The sequence below is a fragment of the Thalassophryne amazonica genome, chromosome 14 (assembly GCF_902500255.1).
Source record: "Thalassophryne amazonica chromosome 14, fThaAma1.1, whole genome shotgun sequence".
In the NCBI taxonomy this organism is placed as follows: Eukaryota; Metazoa; Chordata; class Actinopteri; order Batrachoidiformes; family Batrachoididae; genus Thalassophryne; species Thalassophryne amazonica.
In genome coordinates, this window is record NC_047116.1 from 8,345,770 (window position 1) to 8,368,585 (window position 22,816).

A 22,816-nucleotide genomic window follows, 5' to 3' on the forward strand; every position below is an offset into this window, starting at 1 on the left:
GCTGGGGCCCAATGTGAGTTGGCATGGTGCTGCATCCGGTCCTTTTCCCTCAGGAGGGTGGAACAGGCTGTCTTCCACACCCAATGGCACTGTCTGAGGTGGAGTTGCACTAAAGGTAATGAAATGTCTGTCTCTTGCACAGGGAACAACAGAGGCTGGTACCCCAGAGATGCTTCAAAGGGGGTTAGTCCAGTTGCTGAGGAGGTTTGGGAATGGTGGGCATACTCTACTCAGGGAAGGTGGACAATCCACTTGGTCGGTGGGAAGATGTAACACATCTCAGGATGGATTCCAGGTCCTGGTTGGCCCATTCCGCCTGTCCGTTGCACTGGGGATGATATCGAGAGGACAAACTAACCAAGACCCAAGTTCTGAGCAGATGCTCCTCCATACTTGGGAAGTAAATTGGGGACCTCAGTCACAGATGATGTCTTGGGGATTGCTATGCAACCACACCACATGGTGGACAAGAAGGTCTGCTCTCTCCTGCGCTGATGGTAATTTAGGCAGGGCCACAAAGTGTGCCTCCTTAGAGAACCGATCCATGACCACGAGGAGCACTGTGTTACCCTGGAATGGAGGCAATCCCATAATGAAGTCCAGACAGATGGACCAGATGGTGACAAGGCGTGGGAAGCGGGTGGAAGTGTCTGGCTGGAGGACGATGTGGGGTCTTGCTCCTGGCACAGGTGATACAGGCTTGAACAAAGGGGTTCCCGTCTGCCTGGATGGTGGGCCACCAGAAGCAGTGGTGAACGAGGTCCAGGGTCCAGGTGATTCCAGGATGGCAGGCGAGATTTGAGGAATGACAGAATTGTAGCACTTCGGACCTGGCTTCTGGTGGCACAAAAAGCCACCTGGGATGTCCTCCTCTGGGGTTGGGATAGCAGTCCAAAGCCTACCGGATGGCTCTCTCAACATCCCAGGTCAACGCCTCCACGACCATGGACCAAGGCAGGATGGGGTCAGTACTGGGAAAGGTGAAGCATTGAACCAGGGTTTAAATACTGCAGGTGTTGATGGATGGCAGGTGCGGCAATCAGCTCCATAATGTACCATCTGGACATACCCAGAGGAAAGAGAGGCAGGACCAAGTAGGAACCAAGGCAGCACACAAGACATTCAAATCTGTTTGTGTCAACTTGTGTGGAGGTTATCAGGCCAAAATCACCAGGGTATGTAAACTTTTGATCAGGGTCACTCATTAATGATGAGTGAAAAAAAAGGTTTTGTGTTATGATTTATATCCTCTGAAAAATGGCCAAAAAAATCTAACATTCTGCCAGGGTACGGAACCCTTGAGCACAACTGTGTGTGTGTGTGTGTGTGTATCAGTGGTGGGCACAGATTAGTGTTGTGACGTTCGCGAATGTGCCGTTTCTTTTGAACGGCTCTTTAATATGAACGAAGGGAGCCGCGGCTGCACGGGAGCTATTCTTTTTGTCGTTCTTTTTTTTTCCATGCGTGTTTGTTTCACACAGCTCCCAGGAACATCCAGTTGCGGTTGCGGCTGTGCCCCCCCCCCCCCCCCCCCCCACATAGAAAGAAAGCACCTACGGGGGGAGGGGCACAGGCAGCATGACACCGGAGTGGATTTTCACTCCGGTGTCATGCCGCTCCCAGGAAAAAAAAATCCCATCCTGTCCCACTCCTGCAAAGATGACTCCCAATCCCATCCCACTCCCACTCAAAATCAGTCCATGCACTCCCATCTCACTCCTGTATGTCTCGCGTCGTGATGATCAATCAGGGACTGAATATGTAGTGATGTGGAGATGTGTGGAGATGTCTGGAGTTTGACTGAAGATGTGAACATGTCCTGTATCTGGTAGCAGCCTGTGAGCAGGACTTATGTCTTTTTTGTCCTTTATTTCAAAATTATTTATAATAATAATAATACATTTATTTCAGAGTTTTTGGAGCGAGCAGCAGCACAGCAGCAGGAGCAGAGTTTCTTTTTCTTTTTTATGTTACGTGCGTGCGCAAGCGAGTCTTCCATGGAGATTATTTTACTTATTAACTACACAGATGTATAATAAACAGTGGTGTCAAAAGTACACACATTTGTTACTTAAGTAGAAGTATAGATACTGCAGTTTAAAAACACTCTGGTAAAAGTTGAAGTATCAACTTGACCTCTTTACTCAAGTAAAAGTGAAATGTATGTGCTCCAAAACCTACTTAAAGTATAAAAGTATAAAGTAACCTTAAAAAAAAAGCTTAATTTAAAAACTGATTCGTTCTACATGTGGCCCAAGACCCAAAACCCAAAATTACCCCCAACATCACCTGCACGAAAATGTTTCAATTCTAGAAGCTCTGAAATGCAATCTGGGACTATTCCAGACAATAAACTGCAGTGAGAGCAGCATCCATTTAGTGAAGGAAAAAAACAAAACAAAATACAACTTTCCTTATTCAAATTCATTCCAGTAGTATTCTGCTCTTACTAGGATGCAGCAGTTTTCTAGTTTGGCAGATAGTTCTGGAGGAAATAACTAAAGAAATTAACACATTGAAAATATGGTTTGACCGAAACAAACTGTCATTAAATAAGACAGGGATGAAATGGAGGTGTTAAGAGTCACTAGGTGTTCACAGGAAACATTTATTTATTTATGTATTTATTGTTAGTTGCTTTTATATTTTCTGTTGTGTTTCTATTCAGGTTCTTTTTGCCTCTCTCTAAAATTGTATATAATAATCATTAGATTATTAATATATAAACAAAAATAAATTTAACAAATATTACAATTTGAAAACAAATGCACCCGAACCTGACGAGAGCTGCTTAATGCTAACTTTTAACATTGAAAATGCCATAGACATGCTAACGCGTTAGCGTCGCTCCCGTTTTTAAGTTATAAAATACATCTATCAACTGTTTCAGAAGACCATAACAGATCGGTTTAACATAGAAAAGGTAAATAATACTCACAGAAGTAGGCTCTTTAGCGGGGGAAAATTAAGCGAAAGAAAGAAAGAATAAACGAAGCAATAGGTCGAAGCATTGCTTCAATCTGCGAACCACTGCTTGGATTGGTTCACGGTTCAAAGCAAAGCCGTGCTGCAGAAAAGTTGATTACAGGCGCACATGACGTGAAATATATATATAAACATTAAACTGAAGCCAAGAGTAACGAGGCTGTTTGTTTTAAAAATGTAAGGAATAGAAAGTACAGATACTTGTGTGAAAATGTAATGAGTAGAAGTCAGAAGTAGGCAGACAAATAAGTAAAGGAGTAAAGTATAGATACCTAAAAAGTGTACTTAAGTACAGTAACGAAGTATTTGTACTTCGTTACTTGACACCTCTGATAATAAAACAAATGGTGACTGGTTTCTAAACACAATTATGACAGAGTTTTTTGGTGGAAGAGCGAGCTGCAACAAGCAGCGGAGTTTCTTTTTTTTTTTATTGTTTACATGTGCACGCGTGAACGGGACAGTTGGTCCTCAAGTTGGGTCCTGCAGAGGCAGAAGGACCACTGAAAGCAGCCGTGATCCAGACGCAGCTCCTGCAGCAAATAATGATACTCCCTGTATTGGGAGCTTCTCACAACAACTCGCTCCGTGTGATCAAGGTCCGTCATGTTAACTTGACTGACATCCGGAGCCGGCGAGCGGAATGGAAGCTCCTCCTATTTGATGACGCACCGGGGTGAATTTTCACAGCAAATGCAGAGCGACACACCGGGTGAAGGAGGCGCGTCCGTCGCCACGTGACCCCCGCGAATTTGTAGCGTCTGATTGCGCCCGGTGTGAACGCGGCATTAAATAGATGAAAATCAACATCTATTTTTGTCATTCCCGCTCCTGCCCGCTCCCGTACATTATTATTCCCGTCCCATCCCAATCATGGGATTGATAAAATTTTGACTCCCATCCCGCGGGAATCCTGCAGGAATCATGTGACCCACGGGAATTCCCGAAAAATGTCATCCTCTACTTCACATGAGTACTCCTGCAGGGGGGAGGGGGGTATTGTATTCTGTATTCTGTAATTATTCTAGTTTTATCTACTGTTACTGAAAATGGCCAATATTTTACACCGTTTTTGTTTCTATCGTGTGATACTGTGACATTTTTCATTTCACTGCAGCTGACTTATTGTATTCTGTATTTATTTATTTATATATTTTCTATCAAAATGTGTATCGTATTGCATTATATGTTCTGTTTTTGCACTAAAAACTATTTTGAAGAAACATTCATTGCAGCTGGCTTCGTTTTTAATGTTTATTTATAAGTGTTTAACTATTGCATGAATAACAAGTCAGGGTAGCATCACACACACATCGGTGTACAAGGTAAATCCACAGTATTGATGTCTAGGCAGAGGGATGTTGTACCACCTAGTGGAATATTTACAATGAATTCAGACCAAAATTCTTTTCAACATATTATAATGGGGTTATAATCAGTATTTCCCAATAATTCAAACTCAGATAATGGTTGATAATGGCTGTGATATCAGATTTAAAGTGAATAGAAAAAAGAACATGTGCAATACAAAAACTTTCAAAATCAAAAAATATATGGAAAGAACAAAAACAAATGGTGTTGGTCTTAATGACCTTTCATTCATTTTTGTGTTTCTCAGTATGGGTTTCCTTGGTTATTTACAATGCGTTAACCCCATCTACTGGCTCCTTTAAGCAACAACAGGTTTGGTTTAATGTCAGGTTTCTATTCCCTGTTCTCTTCTCGTTTGGAACGAGATTTCAGTCAGTCACCACCAGTCTTTTGCCTGAGCGTGCTGTTCTCCCCAAGGATTCATGTTTTCGATGTCCACTGCTGGCAGAAATGGTAGGGAGACACAGAATAGGGGAGCAAATTTGAAAAGTGACATTGAGATGGCTCATTTCTCTCTCTCTCTCTCTCTCTCTCTCTCTCTCTCTCTCTCTCTCTCTCTCTCTCTCTCTCTCTCTCTCTCTCTCTCTCTCAATATTTTTAGGCTTAATTATCAATTTATCAGATTGTTCTGTCTGAGTTATTTTCATTAGTTACTTCATCCAAACCATCAACATGCTTATTAGACCCCATTCCTGCCAGGCTGCTCAAGGAAGTCCTACCATTATTTAATGCTTCAATCTTAAATATGATCAATCTATCTTTATTAGTTGGCTATGTACCACAGGCCTTTAAGGTGGCAGTAATTAAACCATTACTTAAAAAGCCATCACTTGACCCAGCTATCTTAGCTAATTATAGGCCAATCTCCAACCTTCCTTTTCTCTCAAAGATTCTTGAGAGGGTAGTTGTAAAACAGCTAACTGATCACCTGCAGAGGAATGGTCTATTTGAAGAGTTTCAGTCAGGTTTTAGAATTCATCATAGTACAGAAACAGCATTAGTGAAGGTTACAAATGATCTTCTTATGGCTTCGGACAGTGGACTTATCTCTGTGCTTGTTCTGTTGGACCTCAGTGCTGCTTTTGATACTGTTGACCATAAAATTTTATTACAGAGATTAGAGCATGTCATAGGTATTAAAGGCATTGCGCTGCGGTGGTTTGAATCATATTTGTCTAATAGATTACAGTTTGTTCATGTAAATGGGGAATCTTCTTCACAGACTAAAGTTAATTATGGAGTTCCACAAGGTTCTGTGCTAGGACCAATTTTATTCACTTTATACATGCTTCCCTTGGGCAGTATTATTAGACGGTATTGCTTAAATTTTCATTGTTACGCAGATGATACCCAGCTTTATCTATCCATGAAGCCAGAGGATACGCACCAATTAGCTAAACTACAGGATTGTCTTACAGACATAAAGACATGGATGACCTCTAATTTCCTGCTTTTAAACTCAGATAAAACTGAAGTTATTGTACTTGGCCCCACAAATCTTAGAAGCATGGTGTCTAACCAGATCGTTACTCTGGATGGCATTTCCCTGATCTCTAGTAATACTGTGAGAAATCTTGGAGTTATTTTTGATCAGGATATGTCATTCAAAGCGCATATTAAACAAATATGTAGGACTGCCTTTTTGCATTTACGCAATATCTCTAAAATCAGAAAGGTCTTGTCTCAGAGTGATGCTGAAAAATTAATTCATGCATTTATTTCCTCTAGGCTGGACTATTGTAATTCATTATTATCAGGTTGTCCTAAAAGTTCCCTAAAAAGCCTTCAGTTGGTTCAGAATGCTGCAGCTAGAGTACTGACGGGGACTAGCAGGAGAGAGCATATCTCACCCGTGTTGGCCTCCCTTCATTGGCTTCCTGTTAATGCTAGAATAGAATTTAAAATTCTTCTTCTTACTTATAAGGTTTTGAATAATCAGGTCCCATCTTATCTTAGGGACCTCGTAGTACCATATTACCCCATTAGAGCGCTTCGCTCTCAGACTGCGGGCTTACTTGTAGTTCCTAGGGTTTGTAAGAGTAGAATGGGAGGCAGAGCCTTCAGCTTTCAGGCTCCTCTCCTGTGGAACCAGCTCCCAATTCAGATCAGGGAGACAGATACCCTCTCTACTTTTAAGATTAGGCTTAAAACTTTCCTTTTCGCTAAGGCTTATAGTTAGGGCTGGATCGGGTGACCCTGGACCATCCCTTGGTTATGTTGCTTTAGACGTAGACTGTGTTTCATAATTATTGTATGGCCTTGCCTTGCAATGTGGAGCGCCTTGGGGCAACTGTTTGTTGTGATTTGGCGCTATACAAGAAAAAAGTTGATTGATTGATTGAATTTATGTCACAAATGGCGCTAGGAATTTCTAACCAGAATGCATTGTAATGACAAAGTGTGCATGCACGCTGCAGCATGTACCACCACGAATGCGCACATGGCGGAAATAGATAATTAAGCCTAAAATATTTAAAAAAAAAGAAAAAAAAAGAGCCATATGAGCCAGTTTTTTGAAGGCTCTTTGAAAGGAACGAGCCATAAAGATCTGGATCCCCCCAAAGAGCCATAAATCCCATCTCTAGCACAGATAACCAAAAAATTAACTTTGATAACAGATAATCAGATAACTGAAAAGTTATCTTTGTGTTGGGAAAGTGTAGGAACACGGACCCACAACAGGGGGCGCAAATGAACGGACAATGGAGTAAGTCAAATAACAACGCTTTACTGTTGTGAATGTGCACAACGAATACAACCAATCACAGAAATGGACAACAGTCAATTTACAAAAGTGTCGTGTGGGCAGGCTCGAAGATAGGAGACGCCTCTCCAAGGTAAGACCGGTACCACACGGCTTCCTCCGCCACAGGACCCCGGGTATACTGGAGCCGCCAAGTCCCGAACTCCCAGGTGGCCACTGCCTCCGCGTGTCGGACCTGGTACTGCTGGCGAGAAAACAAAGTACAGTCAGATGGGGGCGCGTTTGCACCCAGGACTCTGAACAGCAGGAAAGTTACCTCCACCTCTCGTTGGAACAGTAATCCGAATAACTAGCTTAATCCAAAAGCTACACTCAGTTAGCGTCAATACGTTACCTCTCCGGTAAAACGATATCTCGGCAATGAGGTGGAGATGCCGTCTTGCTGATATACCCCACTGATGATTGCCGTCAGCTGTCTCAGGTGATGGGTGACAGCTGTCACCGAGGCTGCTCCCGTGAGGCGGCGGCGCCCTCTGGTGCCTGGAGCCCGCACTCCAGGCAGGGCGCCCTCTGGTGGTGGTGGGCCAGCAGTACCTCCTCTTCAGCGGCCCACACAACAGGACCCCCCCCTCAACGGGCGCCTCCTGGCGCCCGACCGGGCTTGTCCGGGTGGCGACGGTAGAAGTCGGCCAGGAGGGCCGGGTCCAGGATGAAGCTCCTCTTCACCCAGGAGCGTTCTTCAGGGCCGTACCCCTCCCAGTCCACCAGATATTGAAAGCCCCGGCCCATCCGTCGGACGTCCAACAACCGGCGCACTGTCCAAGCCGGCTCGCCATCGATGATCCGGGCAGGAGGTGGCGCCGGACCGGGTGTACAGAGGGGCGAGGTGTGATGGGGCTTGATTTTTGACACATGGAATACTGGATGGATCCGCAGTGAGGCTGGAAGCTGAAGCCTCACTGCGGCGGGATTGATGACCTTGAGGATTTTAAACGGTCCTATGTACCTGTCCTGTAGTTTAGGGGAGGCCGCTTGTAGTGGGATGTCCTTTGTGGACAACCACACTTCCTGCCCGGGGCGATACGTAGGGGCCGGGGTCCGCCGCCGGTCTGCATGGGTCTTCGCCCTCATCCGGGCCTTCAACAAAGCAGAACGGGCGGCACGCCACACCCGACGGCACCTCCGCAGGTGGGCCTGGACCGAGGGCACACCGACCTCTCCCTCAACCACCGGGAACAACGGGGGCTGATACCCCAAACACACCTCAAAGGGGGAGAGGCCGGTGGCTGACGACACTTGACTGTTGTGGGCGTACTCGATCCAGGCCAGATGAGTACTCCAGGCCGCCGGGTGCGCGGCTGTCACACAACGCAGTGTTTGCTCCATTTCTTGATTGGCCCGCTCTGCTTGCCCGTTGGTCTGGGGGTGATACCCGGACGAGAGACTGACCGTGGCCCCCAGTTCCCGGCAAAAGCTCCTCCAGACATGCGAGGAGAACTGGGGACCGCGATCGGAGACGATGTCTGATGGTATCCCATGCAGGCGGACGACGTGGTGGACCAGGAGGTCCGCTGTCTCCTGGGCCGTTGGGAGCTTCGGGAGGGCCACGAAGTGGGCCGCCTTGGAGAATCGGTCCACTATCGTGAGGATCACGGTGTTGCCCTGGGACGGCGGGAGGCCCGTGACAAAATCCAGGCCGATGTGGGACCAGGGGCGATGAGGCACGGGCAGCGGCTGTAGCAGTCCCGGAGCCTTGCGATGGTCGGCCTTGCCCCTGGCACAGGTGGTACAGGCCTGGATATAGTCCCGGACGTCGGCCTCCAGGGACGCCCACCAGAAGCGCTGCCGGACAACTGCCACGGTTCTTCGCACCCCTGGATGACAGGAGAGCTTAGAGCCGTGACAGAAGTCCAGGACTGCAGCCCTAGCCTCTGGTGGGACGTACAGTCTGTTCTTTGATCCAGTCCCGGGGTCCGGGCTTCGTGCCAGGGCCTCCCGGACGGTTCTCTCTACGTCCCAGGTGAGGGTGGCCACGATAGTGGACTCCGGGATGATGGGTTCCGGTGGATCCGACAACTCCGCTTTGACCTCGTCTTCGTGTACCCGGGACAAGGCATCCGACTTCTGGTTCTTGGTCCCGGGCCGGTAGGTGATGCGGAAGTCAAAACGGCCGAAGAACAGTGACCAGCGGGCTTGCCTGGGATTCAGCCGCTTGGCGGTCCTGATATATTCCAGGTTCCGGTGGTCAGTGAAAACCGTGAACGGCACGGACGTTCCCTCCAACAGGTGTCTCCACTCTTCAAGAGCCTCTTTCACCGCAAGGAGTTCTCGGTTGCCGACGTCATAGTTCCGTTCAGCCGGGGTCAACCTGCGGGAAAAATAGGCACACGGGTGAAGGACCTTATCGGTCTTCCCGCTCTGGGAGAGCACCGCTCCTATCCCTGAGTCCGAGGCATCCACTTCAACCACTAACTGGCGGCTAGGATCGGGCTGCACCAGAACTGGTGCAGACGAAAAGCGCCGTTTCAACTCCTTGAACGCGGCTTCGCACCGATCCGACCAGGTGAAGGGGACTTTTGGTGAGGTCAGGGCTGTCAGGGGGCTAACTACCTGACTGTAGCCCTTAATGAACCTCCTGTAGAAATTAGCAAAGCCGAGGAACTGTTGCAGCTTCCTACGGCTTGTGGGTTGGGGCCAATCTCTCACCGCCGCAACCTTGGCCGGATCAGGGGCGACGGAGTTAGAGGAGATGATAAACCCCAGGAAGGACAAAGAAGTGCGGTGGAATTCACACTTCTCGCCCTTCACAAACAGGCGGTTCTCCAACAACCGCTGCAGGACCTGACGGACATGCCGGACATGAGTCTCAGGATCCGGGGAAAAGATGAGTATATCATCTAGATACACGAAGACGAACCGGTGCAGGAAGTCCCGCAAGACATCGTTTACCAACGCTTGGAAAGTCGCGGGAGCATTAGTAAGACCGAACGGCATGGCCAGGTACTCAAAATGACCTAAGGGGGTGTTAAATGCCGTCTTCCATTCGTCTCCCTTCCGGATCCGAACCAAATGATACGCATTCCTAAGATCCAGCTTGGTGAAGATTTTGGCTCCATGCAAGGGGGTGAACACTGAATCCAACAAGGGCAACGGGTATCGGTTGCGAACCGTGATTTCGTTCAACCCCCTGTAATCAATGCATGGACGAAGCTCGCCATCTTTTTTACCCACAAAAAAGAAACCTGCACCCATCGGAGAGGTGGAATTCCGGATCAACCCGGCAGCTAATGAGTCCCGGATGTAGGTCTCCATTGATTCACGCTCCGGCCGTGAGAGGTTGTACAGCCTACTGGACGGGAACTCACTGCCTGGAACCAAATCAATGGCACAATCATACGGGCGGTGGGGAGGAAGCGTGAGAGCCAGATCCTTGCTGAACACGTCAGCGAGGTCATGGTACTCCGCCGGCACCGCCTTCAGATTGGGCGGGACTCGGACCTCCTCCTTAGCTTGGGAGCCGGGAGGAACCGAGGAACCTAGACACTCCCGATGGCAGGTTTCGCTCCACTGAACCACTACCCCGGACGGCCAATCGATCCGGGGATTGTGCTTTAGCATCCAGGGAAAACCCAAAACCACACGGGAGGTGGCCTGAGTCACAAAGAACTCGATCACCTCCCGGTGGTTACCTGACACCACCAGAGTTACTGGGGGTGTCTTATGCGTGATTGGTGGGAGTAGGGAGCCATCTAGCGCCCGAACCTGCACAGGCGAGGTAAGAGCCACCAGAGGGAGCCCTATCTCCCTGGCCCATCTACTGTCAAGCAGATTCCCCTCAGAGCCCGTGTCCACCAGTGCTGGGGCCTTCAGGGTTGAATCCTCAAACAGGATCGTGACTGGGAGTCGTGTAGCAATGTGGGTGTGTCCCACGTGAATGTTTTGGCCCACCCCTGGCCCAGTCTCTAGGGGCGGGCGTTTGGCGTTTGACCGCTCGGGGCAGTCTCTCACATGGTGCTCTATTGAACCACAAACAAGACACGCTCCGTGGGTCCATCTCCTCTGTGCATCTGGTGCCCTAAATGTTGCCCTACTCGTGTCCCTAGCTTCGTCAGTAGGGGGAGCTGTGACCCCACGGAGCGCAGGAACAGAGGAGCGTGGGGAGGGCGGAGCTCGATCGGACCCGGAAGGGAGAGGGACGACGCGTGCCTGGCCACGCCCTTCGCCTCGTTCCCGGCGGCGTTCTTCTAACCGGTTGTCGAGTCGTATGACTAGATCGATGAGCCCATCTAAATCCCGCGGTTCGTCCTTAGCCACCAGGTGCTCTTTGAGGACCAGTGACAGTCCGTTTACAAAGGCGGCGCGGAGGGCAGTGCTGTTCCAGCCGGATCTCGCCGCCGCGATGCGGAAGGCGACTGCATAGGCAGCTGCGCTCCGACGCCCCTGTCTTATTGACAGTAGTGCGGTTGAAGCGGACTCTCCTCTGTTGGGATGGTCGAACACCGTTCTGAGCTCCCGTACAAACCCAACGTATGTATGAAGGAGCCGTGAGTTCTGCTCCCAGAGCGCTGTAGCCCAAGCGCGTGCCTCCCCGCGAAGCAGATTTATCACATAAGCTACTTTGCTAGCATCAGTCGCGTACATCACGGGACGCTGTGCGAAGACGAGCGAACACTGCATCAGAAAGTCTGCGCACGTCTCCACACAGCCTCCGTACGGCTCTGGAGGGCTTATGTATGCTTCTGGGGACGGAGGAAGGGACCGTTGAACGACCAGTGGAACGTCACTTTCGCGCGCAGGGTCCTCGGGAGGGAAAGCCGCAGCGGCGCCCGAAGGGCGCGCCTCCACTTGTGCGGCGAGAGCCTCCACCCTGCGGTTTAGGAGAACGTACTGCTCGGTCATTAAATCGATCCGAGAGGTGAAGGCGGTGAGGATCCGCTGCAACTCACCGATTACCCCTCCCGAAGCCTCCGCCGCGCCTTGGTCTTCCATTGGCCGTTCAACAGCCGGTTGACGCCCCTCGGGGTCCATGACGCTGGCCGAGATATCCTGTTGGGAAAGTGTAGGAACACGGACCCACAACAGGGGGCGCAAATGAACGGACAATGGAGTAAGTCAAATAACAACGCTTTACTGTTGTGAATGTGCACAACGAATACAACCAATCACAGAAATGGACAACAGTCAATTTACAAAAGTGTCGTGTGGGCAGGCTCGAAGATAGGAGACGCCTCTCCAAGGTAAGACCGGTACCACACGGCTTCCTCCGCCACAGGACCCCGGGTATACTGGAGCCGCCAAGTCCCGAACTCCCAGGTGGCCACTGCCTCCGCGTGTCGGACCTGGTACTGCTGGCGAGAAAACAAAGTACAGTCAGATGGGGGCGCATTTGCACCCAGGACTCTGAACAGCAGGAAAGTTACCTCCACCTCTCGTTGGAACAGTAATCCGAATAACTAGCTTAATCCAAAAGCTACACTCAGTTAGCGTCAATACGTTACCTCTCCGGTAAAACGATATCTCGGCAATGAGGTGGAGATGCCGTCCTGCTGATATACCCCACTGATGATTGCCGTCAGCTGTCTCAGGTGATGGGTGACAGCTGTCACCGAGGCTGCTCCCGTGAGGCGGCGGCGCCCTCTGGTGCCTGGAGCCCACACTCCAGGCAGGGCGCCCTCTGGTGGTGGTGGGCCAGCAGTACCTCCTCTTCAGCGGCCCACACAACACTTTGATAAAGATAAACTGATGAACCACCCAAAAATGTATCGGAAGTTACAGATAACCAATAAATTCCAGTGTTTCTGTGTAGGCTCTCAGTTGTCCAGGTGGTTTCCATAGTAGAGAAGCTTGAATCTTCGACTGGACTGGGTTGCTTGACGCGAGGACGTTTCGCTTCAAATCCCAGAAGCTTCCTCAGCTAAAATTCTTGCTCTGGAAGTCTGACTTCTGTCTGACTCTTGTAGAGACAAATAAACAGAAAGCCACAAAAGCTGGAGTTAGCAACTACTGTGCTGTAGTTAGCACTCTCCTAATGACAGGGCAGCTGTCCCTCCTAATGATGGGATGGATGCCTTTCCTGATTGCTCCCTTGATGACTCTCCTGATGATGTGAATGACTCATTACCATGAACAAAAGACTGAAACTCCTTTTATCTGAGTACCCCATTGTAAACGGGATAAAGCGTGCCGCAGACCCCCTCCGCGGTTAAGGCTGGGTTTTAAAGGTTTCACAAAGAATGCCTCCTTGACCCCTCTCTCAAACCATTTCTTCTCTCTGGCTAATATTTTAACTTCCTTGTCCTCAAACGTGTGGTTAGTGTCTTTAAGGTGGAGATGAACTGCAGACTGAGGTCCACTGGCGCCCTCTCTGCGGTGCTGGTATAGTCTTTTGTGTAAAGGTTGTTTAGTCTCACCTATGTAGTGTTCGTTACAGTTTTCCTGACATCTGATATAATACACTACATTGCTCTGTTTGTAATTAGGGATCATGTCCTTAAGGTGAATTAATTTCTGTCTCAAGGTGTTAACCGGTTTAAAGTAAACTGGGATTTTGTGCTGTCTGAAGATCCTCTGTAGTTTTTCCCCTACTCCTGCTAAATAAGGGAGACACACTCCTCTTCTTCTTGTCTCCGTCTCCTGTCTATCTGGTCTCTTTGTTCTCTGGCACTTCTGCACTTTGTCCAGGGACCATCGTGGGTACCCACATACTGTGAGGGCTTTCCGGACACGTTGTTCTTTAGCCCTTCCCTCTGCAGTTGTGGGCACCTGTAGGGCTCTGTGTTGAAGCATCCTGATCACTCCGAGCTTGTGTTCAAGGGGGTGGTTTGAGCCAAAGAGCAGATATTGGTCAGTGTGAGTTGGTTTTCTGTAAACCCCTGTCTGGAGCTGCCTGTTCTCTCCAATGGTAACATCACAGTCCAAGAAGGCTAAATGGTTGTTTCTGGCATCCTCACGTGTGAACTTGATATTGGCGTCCACCATGTTGATGTGTTCTGTAAAGTCCTCAACTTCCTGTTGCTTGATTTTAACCCATGTGTCATCAACATATCTGAACCAGTGACCGGGAGAGATGCCCGTGAAAGATGTCAAGGCTGTCTTCTCCACTCGCTTCATGTACACATTGGCCACAATGGGTGATACCGGAGACCCCATCGCACAACCATGAATCTGCCTGTAGTAATTCCCCCTAAACAGGAAATACGTGGTGTTGAGACAGATCTCCAAGAGTTGGCAGATGTGGTCTGGTGTGAGTTTGGTCCTTTCAAGTAGAGACACGTCCTCCAGCAGTCTCTGCCTCACAGCTGAGACGGCCTCAGCGGTGGGGATGCAGGTGAACAACGAAGTCACATCAAATGACACGATTGTTTCATCTGCCTCCAGCTGCAGGTCCTTGATTTTGTTCACAAAATCTTGTGTGTTCTCCACATGGTGGTCCAAGTTCCCCACTAGAGGAGCCAAAATCCACTTGAGGTGCTTGGCTAAATTGTATGTGATGGAATCTGTGCTACATACAATAGGCCTGAGTGGCACATCCTGTTTGTGGATTTTGGGCAGTCCATAGATGCACGGAGTGGCGTCCCCAGGGTACAGTCTGTAGTATGTCTGCCTGTCGATGAGTCCCTCTTTCTCTCTTTTCTTGTAATCTATTAGACAAATATGATTCAAACCACCGCAGCGCAGTGCCTTTAATACCTATGGCATGCTCTAATCTCTGTAATAAAATTTTATGGTCAACAGTATCAAAAGCAGCACTGAGGTCTAACAGAACAAGCACAGAGATGAGTCCACTGTCCGAGGCCATAAGAAGATCATTTGTAACCTTCACTAATGCTGTTTCTGTACTATGATGAATTCTAAAACCTGACTGAAACTCTTCAAATAGACCATTCCTCTGCAGATGATCAGTTAGCTGTTTTACAACTACCCTTTCAGGAATTTTTGAGAGAAAAGGAAGGTTGGAGATTGGCCTATAATTAGCTAAGATAGCTGGGTCAAGTGATGGCTTTTTAAGTAATGGTTTAATTACTGCCACCTTAAAAGCCTGTGGTACATAGCCAACTAACAAAGATAGATTGATCATATTTAAGATCGAAGCATTAAATAATGGTAGGGCTTCCTTGAGCAGCCTGGTAGGAATGGGGTCTAATAAACATGTTGATGGTTTGGATGAAGTAACTAATGAAAATAACTCAGACAGCTGTCACCAATCACCACCTTCCCTACAAAAGCCGGATTATTACTCCACCTCCTCGCCGAGAAATCAGCTACCGCCTAAGGTAATCTTCTCTGCTGTGATTATTGTTGTATCTAACATTGTTCTGTGTGCAGCCGTGTTCCTGTGGGCTCTGTCTGAAGCTGGATTGGCGGATAGTGGGAGGGCGACGTTCTTCGCCTCTCACTCCATCCAGGGACGAGACTAACAGGAGCTGCACGGGTGAAATTGTTTCTGGAGGTGGAGGTTTTCCCTCCTTGAAGACCTGTAGGTGAAGAATTACTGGGTGTGTGGATACACACTCACCATTAACTGTTTTCATCTTCTGCCAGCAGTACCAGGGTCTGCAACAGAAGACGGTGACCACCTGGGGACTCAGGACTTGGCGGCTCCGGTGTTCTTCAGGCCGTTGGTGGTGGAAGCTGTGTGGGTCCCAGCTCTTCGATCGCCAGAGGTCTCCTATCTTCGAGCCTGCCCGCACGTCACCTTGTGTTTAATTGGCATTATATTTTTGTCTGTATCCAGTTGTGCGTTTCACAACATTAAATTGTTACTCTTTGTCTTATCCATTGTCCGTTCATTTGCGCCCCCTGTTGCGGGTCCGTGTTACGACACCTCCCCAACATCCAGAGAAAGAATTTTAGCTGAGGAAGCTTCTGCGATTTGAAGCGAAACGTCCTCGCTTCAAGCAACCCAGTCCAGTCGAAGATTCAAGCTTCTCTACGATAAATTCCAGTATTGTCTCTGGTACATTTACAACTGCTAACAAGCTGAACTTGAGTTTAAACACCACGATTACTTTTGGAAGCATAAAAAGCGACAAGAGACCCAAACAATGAGTCAGCACTTCTATGTTTGAACATGCTGCCCACTTCTGGAAACTACACAGCTACAGCACAGAAACACCCTGAGAGCAGCCACAAAGCAAGCTCTTTATCAATCACAATGCTCCGGTCAGGCGGAGGTCTTGAAAAATAAAGGCATTCTGACTTATGGTTTTGTGTGAATACTGATAGAATAACTCTATTAATGTCAGTTATGTCATTTGTACAAAGTTAAAATATAACATATATCTTTTGATGTTGAATAATGCATTAATTCTGAGGTTTTGTAACAAACACAGACAGATCGCAAAGGATTCTGGGTAAAAGTGCCTCTGCTAAACCCTGATTGGTTCAGTAATTCATTACGTAAACCAACACGTTAATGTGACGTGTGTCGTGTCTTGGTGTTTACAGATAAATGTGCTTTTGTAAAATATTCCATTTTTTATTTCTAAAAACAGGCATTTTTATGGAGCCCTGGAAGTGTCATTGCAAAATGTTTTGCATGTGGAGAGAATGTGCGCCGTCCGCACATTTTATAATGTTGTAAAACGTGCACTCAATATTGTGTTGACACATAAATGTTGGCTTTACACTGTGTGGCCCTTTTTCAGATGATTTTTCATTTGTGTGAGAAATTTTTGGACTGAGTTTTAGGTTAATCGCGCGTCCTGCATCGTGTAGTGTACATGGAGTAACAAGCTGCATTCAACATGTCACGACCTGATCGCCGATCGTATGTTCGAATGAAAATCAAACCTGTTTGATGTTATTATGGTCGGCTGTCGTGAGTGTATCCTGCTCCTGAAGAGCTACAAGCATCCAACCGCTCGCACTGTGCATGTGCAAACACCGCAGAGCTGTCTTGTAATGTTTTTTGCTGTTGTTGTTTTGTTTTTAAACTTAATTTGTTAAAAAAAAAAAAAAAAAAAAAAAAAAAGCCTTTTGCAAAGCCAAAAAGTTGATTTGACAACCATCTGATATAACTGGGGTCGAAATAAATAGAACACTGCCATGTACTGGTGCCCAGACACTTAGTACTTAGCGCGAATACTGCCATGAACACTACTGGCCAGTAGATGGCAGTAGAGGCCTTGAAAACTTGCCAAAACAAAATTCCAGATAATCTGTGTCTGCTACATTGATTTAAGATGCGTGGAATTTAACAAATGCAAATACAATAATGTCTGTAAACCCAGAGAATATATTCACAAGAGTTTTAGGCACTAGAGTTTAATGCTGCTGTCCGTGGAGCCTGAACAGAGTGTGTGAAATGCATTTGTCCTGTCATTAACATACTGAGATTACACTATCCTACCCATAATGCACTGCTGTGCACAGCATGTGCGCACAAAACCTTAAAAATTAGCATATTACTTTAAAACTAAAACATATAGCTGATGTTTTCACTTTATAAAACTTCAGGCATGACAGCAATTTTAAATAACTTGTCCAAAATTAGTTTGGTTAAAATTTGAACCATAAGTTAAAAATGTATGCCTCTGGATGACTTGGGTGATATTGCCAGCATATCAGTATGGTGTTAAAGAAAATAACTTTTTTTTGTGACCAGTTTTCTTTGCATGCAGAGGGTAGTGTGGTTTCTCCTAAAACTAGTTTACTTCTGTTTGCAGAGGGTGGAACTATACATCTCTTAAGAAAGTTTCAACAGGTAGGTCTCAACTGATTTTAAATTTTAAAAGCTGCTGTTTAGCTTGGTTTACTACGGACGACAATTCAACGGAAGGTAATTAGTCCGATAATGGTTTTTAAAGTTATCTAAAATGATAATCTGATAATGAAAACATTATCTTTGATAATTATCTGTTAACGGATTATCGGAAGTGTGCCCACCACTGGTGTGTATATACAGTGAGGAAAATAAATATTTGAACACCCTGCAAGTTTGCAAGTTCTCTCACATAGAAAAGGGGTCTGAAATTTTCATCTTAGGTGCATGTCCACTGTGAGAGACATAATCAAATCAAATCAATTTTATTTATATAGCGCCAAATCACAACAAATAGTCGCCCCAAGCCGATAATTTAAAAAAAATCTGGAAATCACAATGTATGATTTTTTTAAATTATTTATTTGTATGTTACTGCTGCAAATAAGTATTTCAACACCTGCCAATCAGCAGAAATTCTGGCCCTCAAAGACCTGTTAGTCTGCCTCTAAAAAGTCCACCTCCACTCCACTTATTATTCCAAATTAGAAGCACCTATTTGAGGTCGTTAGCTGCATAAAGACACCTGTCCACCCCACACAGTCAGTAAGATTCCAACTACTAACATGGCTAAGACCAAAGAGCTGTCCAAAGACACCAGAGACAAAATTGTAGACCTCCACAAGGCTGGAAAGGGCTACAGGGCAATTGCCAAGCAGCAAGGTGGAAAAAAGATCAACTGTTGGAGCAATTATTAGAAAACTGAAGAAGCTAAACATGACTGTCAATCTCCCTTGGACTGGGGCTCCATGCAAGATCCCACCTCGTGGCGTATCAATGATCCTAAGAAAGGTGAGGAATCAGCCTAGAACTGCACAGGAGGAGCTGGTCAATGACCTGAAGAGAACTGGCACCACTGTTTCCAACGTTACTGTCGGTAAGACGCTAAGACGTCATGGGTTAAAATCATGCATGGCACGGAAGGTTCCCCTGCTTAAATCAGCTCACGTCCAGGCCCGTCTTAAGTTTGCCCATGACCATTTGGATGATCCAGAGGAGTCATGGGAGAACATTATGTGGTCAGATGAGACCAAAATAGAACTTTTTGGTCTTAATTCCACTCGCTGTGTTTGGAGGAAAAAGAATGCTGAGTACCATCCCAAAAACACCGTCCCTACTGTGAAGCATAGGGGTGGAATCATCATGCTTTGGGGGTGTTTTTCTGCACATAGGACAGGACGACTGCACTGTATTAAGGAGAGGATGACCGGGGCCATGTATTGCGAGATTTTGGGGAACAACCGCCTTCCCTCAGTTAGAGCATTGAAGATGGGTTGTGGATGGGTCTTCCAACATGACAATGACCCGGAGCACACAGCCAAGATAACCAAGGGGTGGTTCCATAAGAAGCATATCAAGGTTCTGGAGTGGCCTAGCCAGTCTCCAGACCTAAACCCAATAGAAAATCTTTGGAGGGAGCTCAAACTCCATGTTTCTCAGCGATAGCCCAGTAAACATTTGACCTCTGTAATTGCAAACAAAGGCTACTCTACCAAATATTAACATTGATTTTGACAGGTGTTGAAATACTTATTTGCAGCAGTAACATACAACTAAATTATTAAAAAAATCATACATTGTGATTTCCGGATTTTGTTTTTTAGATTATGTCTCTCACAGTGGACATGCACCTAAGATGAAAATTTCAGACCCCTCCATGATTTCTAAGTGGGAGAACTTGCAAAATCGCAGGGTGTTAAAATACTTATTTTCCTCACTGTGTATATATATATATATATATATATATACACACACACACACACACTTTTATTATTTAACAGATTTGTGATGCATCGTAAATCTGGTAGAAACTCTGATCCAAATGTTGTCAAAGTAGTACTCAGAGTTGCATCCTTCTCCCCCTTAATGATGTTGCTGTTTCATGGTTCACAGTGGTCACACTGTCACACTGTTCTGACCTCTTCACCTCAAACGTTTGATGAAGTTGTTTACATTTTTGTTGCTCTTGGTGAAAACTTTAATTAGCTCCACAGAGGATGAAACAAGCTCAATAAAAGCTTTACATCAACAGGTTACATCAAGGATTCTGCAGATGAAATGTGTTCAGTGTTGGGTAACTGTGAATGAAAAAGATCATCCAATCATTCATTCTTTTTTGCCTCTTCTCTGTGTCTGGGTCACTGTGACAGTCTTCACGGTTATATGACTGAATATTTCAAAATGAATGTTCTAAATTAAGGTTCATATATTCATGTTGTTTACCTGTTTAATATAAAACAGTGATGGGTTCTGAACTAAATCTAACTTATATAACTCTTGGTGGTCATGTGGAATTACACAAATACAGATATCTTTATTTTATGATCATGTTTACAGTTTATATTCTAATAATCTGCTGTAATTCTACTATTGTTTGTCTGATCTGCGTTCATAAAAACCTCCATGAACCAATGTACATTTTTATTGCAGCTCTGTTAATGAACTCAGTTCTTTTCAGTACTGGTTTCTACCCAAAGCTTTTAATTGATGTTTTATCTGAAAAACAGATTATTTCATATGCAGGCTGTTTGTTTCAGGGTTTTCTCTTTTACTCTTTAGGATGTTCTGAGTTTTTACTCTTAGCAGCCATGGCTTATGACAGGTATGTGTCTATATGTAAACCTCTGCAGTATCACACCATCATGACAAAAACTAAGGTTATTATCGCTCTGGTTTCAGCTTGGCTTTTCTCAGCGTTTCACCTTCTGATCGCAGTCGCACTGATTGCCAACAGGAAGCTTTGTGATTTTAATTTGAAAGGAATTTTTTGTAATAATTCAGTGCAAAAACTTCAGTGTGTGAGATCAGCAGTAGTAGCTGTATACGGTGTTGTGGTTTTGATCAATCTTGAAATTTTACCTGTGCTGTTCATACTTTTTACATACACAAAGATACTTATAATTTGTTCCCAAAGTAGTGCAGATGTGAGGAAAAAAGCTGCAGAGACCTGTTTACCCCACCTGCTGGTGTTAATCAGCTTTTCAGCTATGATTATAACTGATGTCATTATGGTTCGACTGGAATCTAATATTCCAAAAATTGTTCATTTCATAATTTCTTTACAAGCTATTGTCTGTCATCCTGTGTTTAATCCACTGATATATGGACTAAAAATGAAAGAAATATCAAAACACCTCAAGATTTTATTCTTTCAAGTAAAAAGAAAGTAATGAATTATAACCATGTTTTTTTCTGATTTCTGAGAAACATCCACGTTTCTTTCACTGATACACAACCACAGATGCACACAGGTGTGCCACAGAGATGCAGATTTATACAAATGTCTCTAGAGATCCCTCATCAGGCAAAACAAGCTTTGTTTTTTGTGTCCAAGCTAAATTAGAAATTTGGATATAGATGATGTGATGGTCTCTCTGTTTTTACAGCAGAGGCTACAGTCATCTTAAAAGCTCTTTAGTGTGTCGTGGAGATGAAGCCAGAAAAGGCAGTAATTTGCTCAGGCTCATCTTCTAGTGCAGCAGATAACAGAATATTTGCAGAGGAATCCTTCAAATCCGGTTACAAGCACCAAAGTTTAACTGTGTATACCTTTTGGTACATATTTTAGAAAAATAATGTTAGTCATTGAAATTTTCAATAGGGGGCCAAGTAGGGGACAATTGAAGAACTGCATAGGGGTAAAAAAAAAATGTTCCAATCATATTGAAAGCTATACCACATTATGTGTCTGATGACAAAGATTCCAAAAAGTAGTTTGGGCTATCTGTGACTGAATGTTCTGGAGTTATGGGGTAAAAACAGCAAGCATGGCGACAAAGGTCACCTTCAGTTTGTACAGTGTTTTTTGTGGATTTTCTTCCAGTTTCTGCGTCTTTGGTGTTATGTGTGGAGGTGCCCTTAGGAGGAAATATGTTTTTTGTGGAATGTATGTTTTCTTTCAAAGGAAACTATAAGACCAGAATTTTTTGTTAAAAGTATAATCTGAGTGAAACACTTAATCTGAGAAGAAAATGAATATTGGATTAAAAACGTGGGATTTACCAGAGGAGTAAATTTTCATGGCTCAGGGCACTGCTGAGCAAGAAATGAACCACTGGCCTGGATTTTTCCATGATTAAGTTTTTTTAACAACTTCACCCTGACTGAGAGTGAACTCACTGGGAATTTATCTAATTTATATTTGTATCATGATGCCTTTAATAAGTGATTTTAATGGTATAAGAAGTGCTAAGTTTAGAAAGGTCAGCCCATTTGGGTGGAGTCACTTTTGCTTTGGGACTTTGATTTTCTCAGATTTTTGTGGACACCTTTAAGGAAATAATTTTATGATCGAGCAGCTAAAATATTTAGCCCCATGTCTGTTGACTCCTCTCCAAATGTAACATTTTTGGTTGTGGCCAAAAAGTTCAGATTTGGTTTCATCACTCAAAATGACTTTGTTTTCTGTGCTGTTTGGTGTATTGTAAGTGGGATACTTTGTGGCATTTGTGTAGTAATGGCTTTCTTCTGGTGACTTGACCTCTGTAATTGCAAACAAAGGCTACTCTACCAAATATTAACATTGATTTTCACAGGTGTTGAAATACTTATTTGCAGCAGTAACATACAAATAAATTATAAAAAAAAAAAATATCATACATTGTGATTTCCAGAGGTGTCAAGTAACGAAGTACAAATACTTCGTTACTGTACTTAGGTACACTTTTTAGGTATCTATACTTTACTCCATTACTTATTTTTCTGACTACTTCTGACTTCTACTCATTACATTTTCACACAAGTATCTGTACTTTCTATTCCTTACATTTTTAAAACAAACAGCCTCGTTACTCTTGGCTTCAGTTTTATATCTATCTATCGATCGATCGATCGATCGATCGATAGATAGATATCTATATATCTATCTATATATATCTATATATATATAGATAGATATAGATATATATCTATATATCTATCTATATATATCTATCTATATATATATATAGATATATATAGATATATATATATATATATGTAAGGATTAAACAACG

General features: G+C 45.1%; 1 protein-coding gene across 1 annotated transcript; it reads left to right on the forward strand.

Annotated features, from left to right (window-relative positions):
* The first annotated feature begins 19,996 nt into the window (after nt 1–19,996).
* On the forward strand, nt 19,997–20,992 carry LOC117525113 (olfactory receptor 6N2-like). The gene has a single exon (XM_034186953.1). The coding sequence runs from the start codon at nt 20,066–20,068 to the stop codon at nt 20,990–20,992; it is 927 nt and encodes a 308-aa protein (XP_034042844.1). The 5' UTR covers nt 19,997–20,065.
* Nucleotides 20,993–22,816: the final 1,824 nt, after the last annotated feature.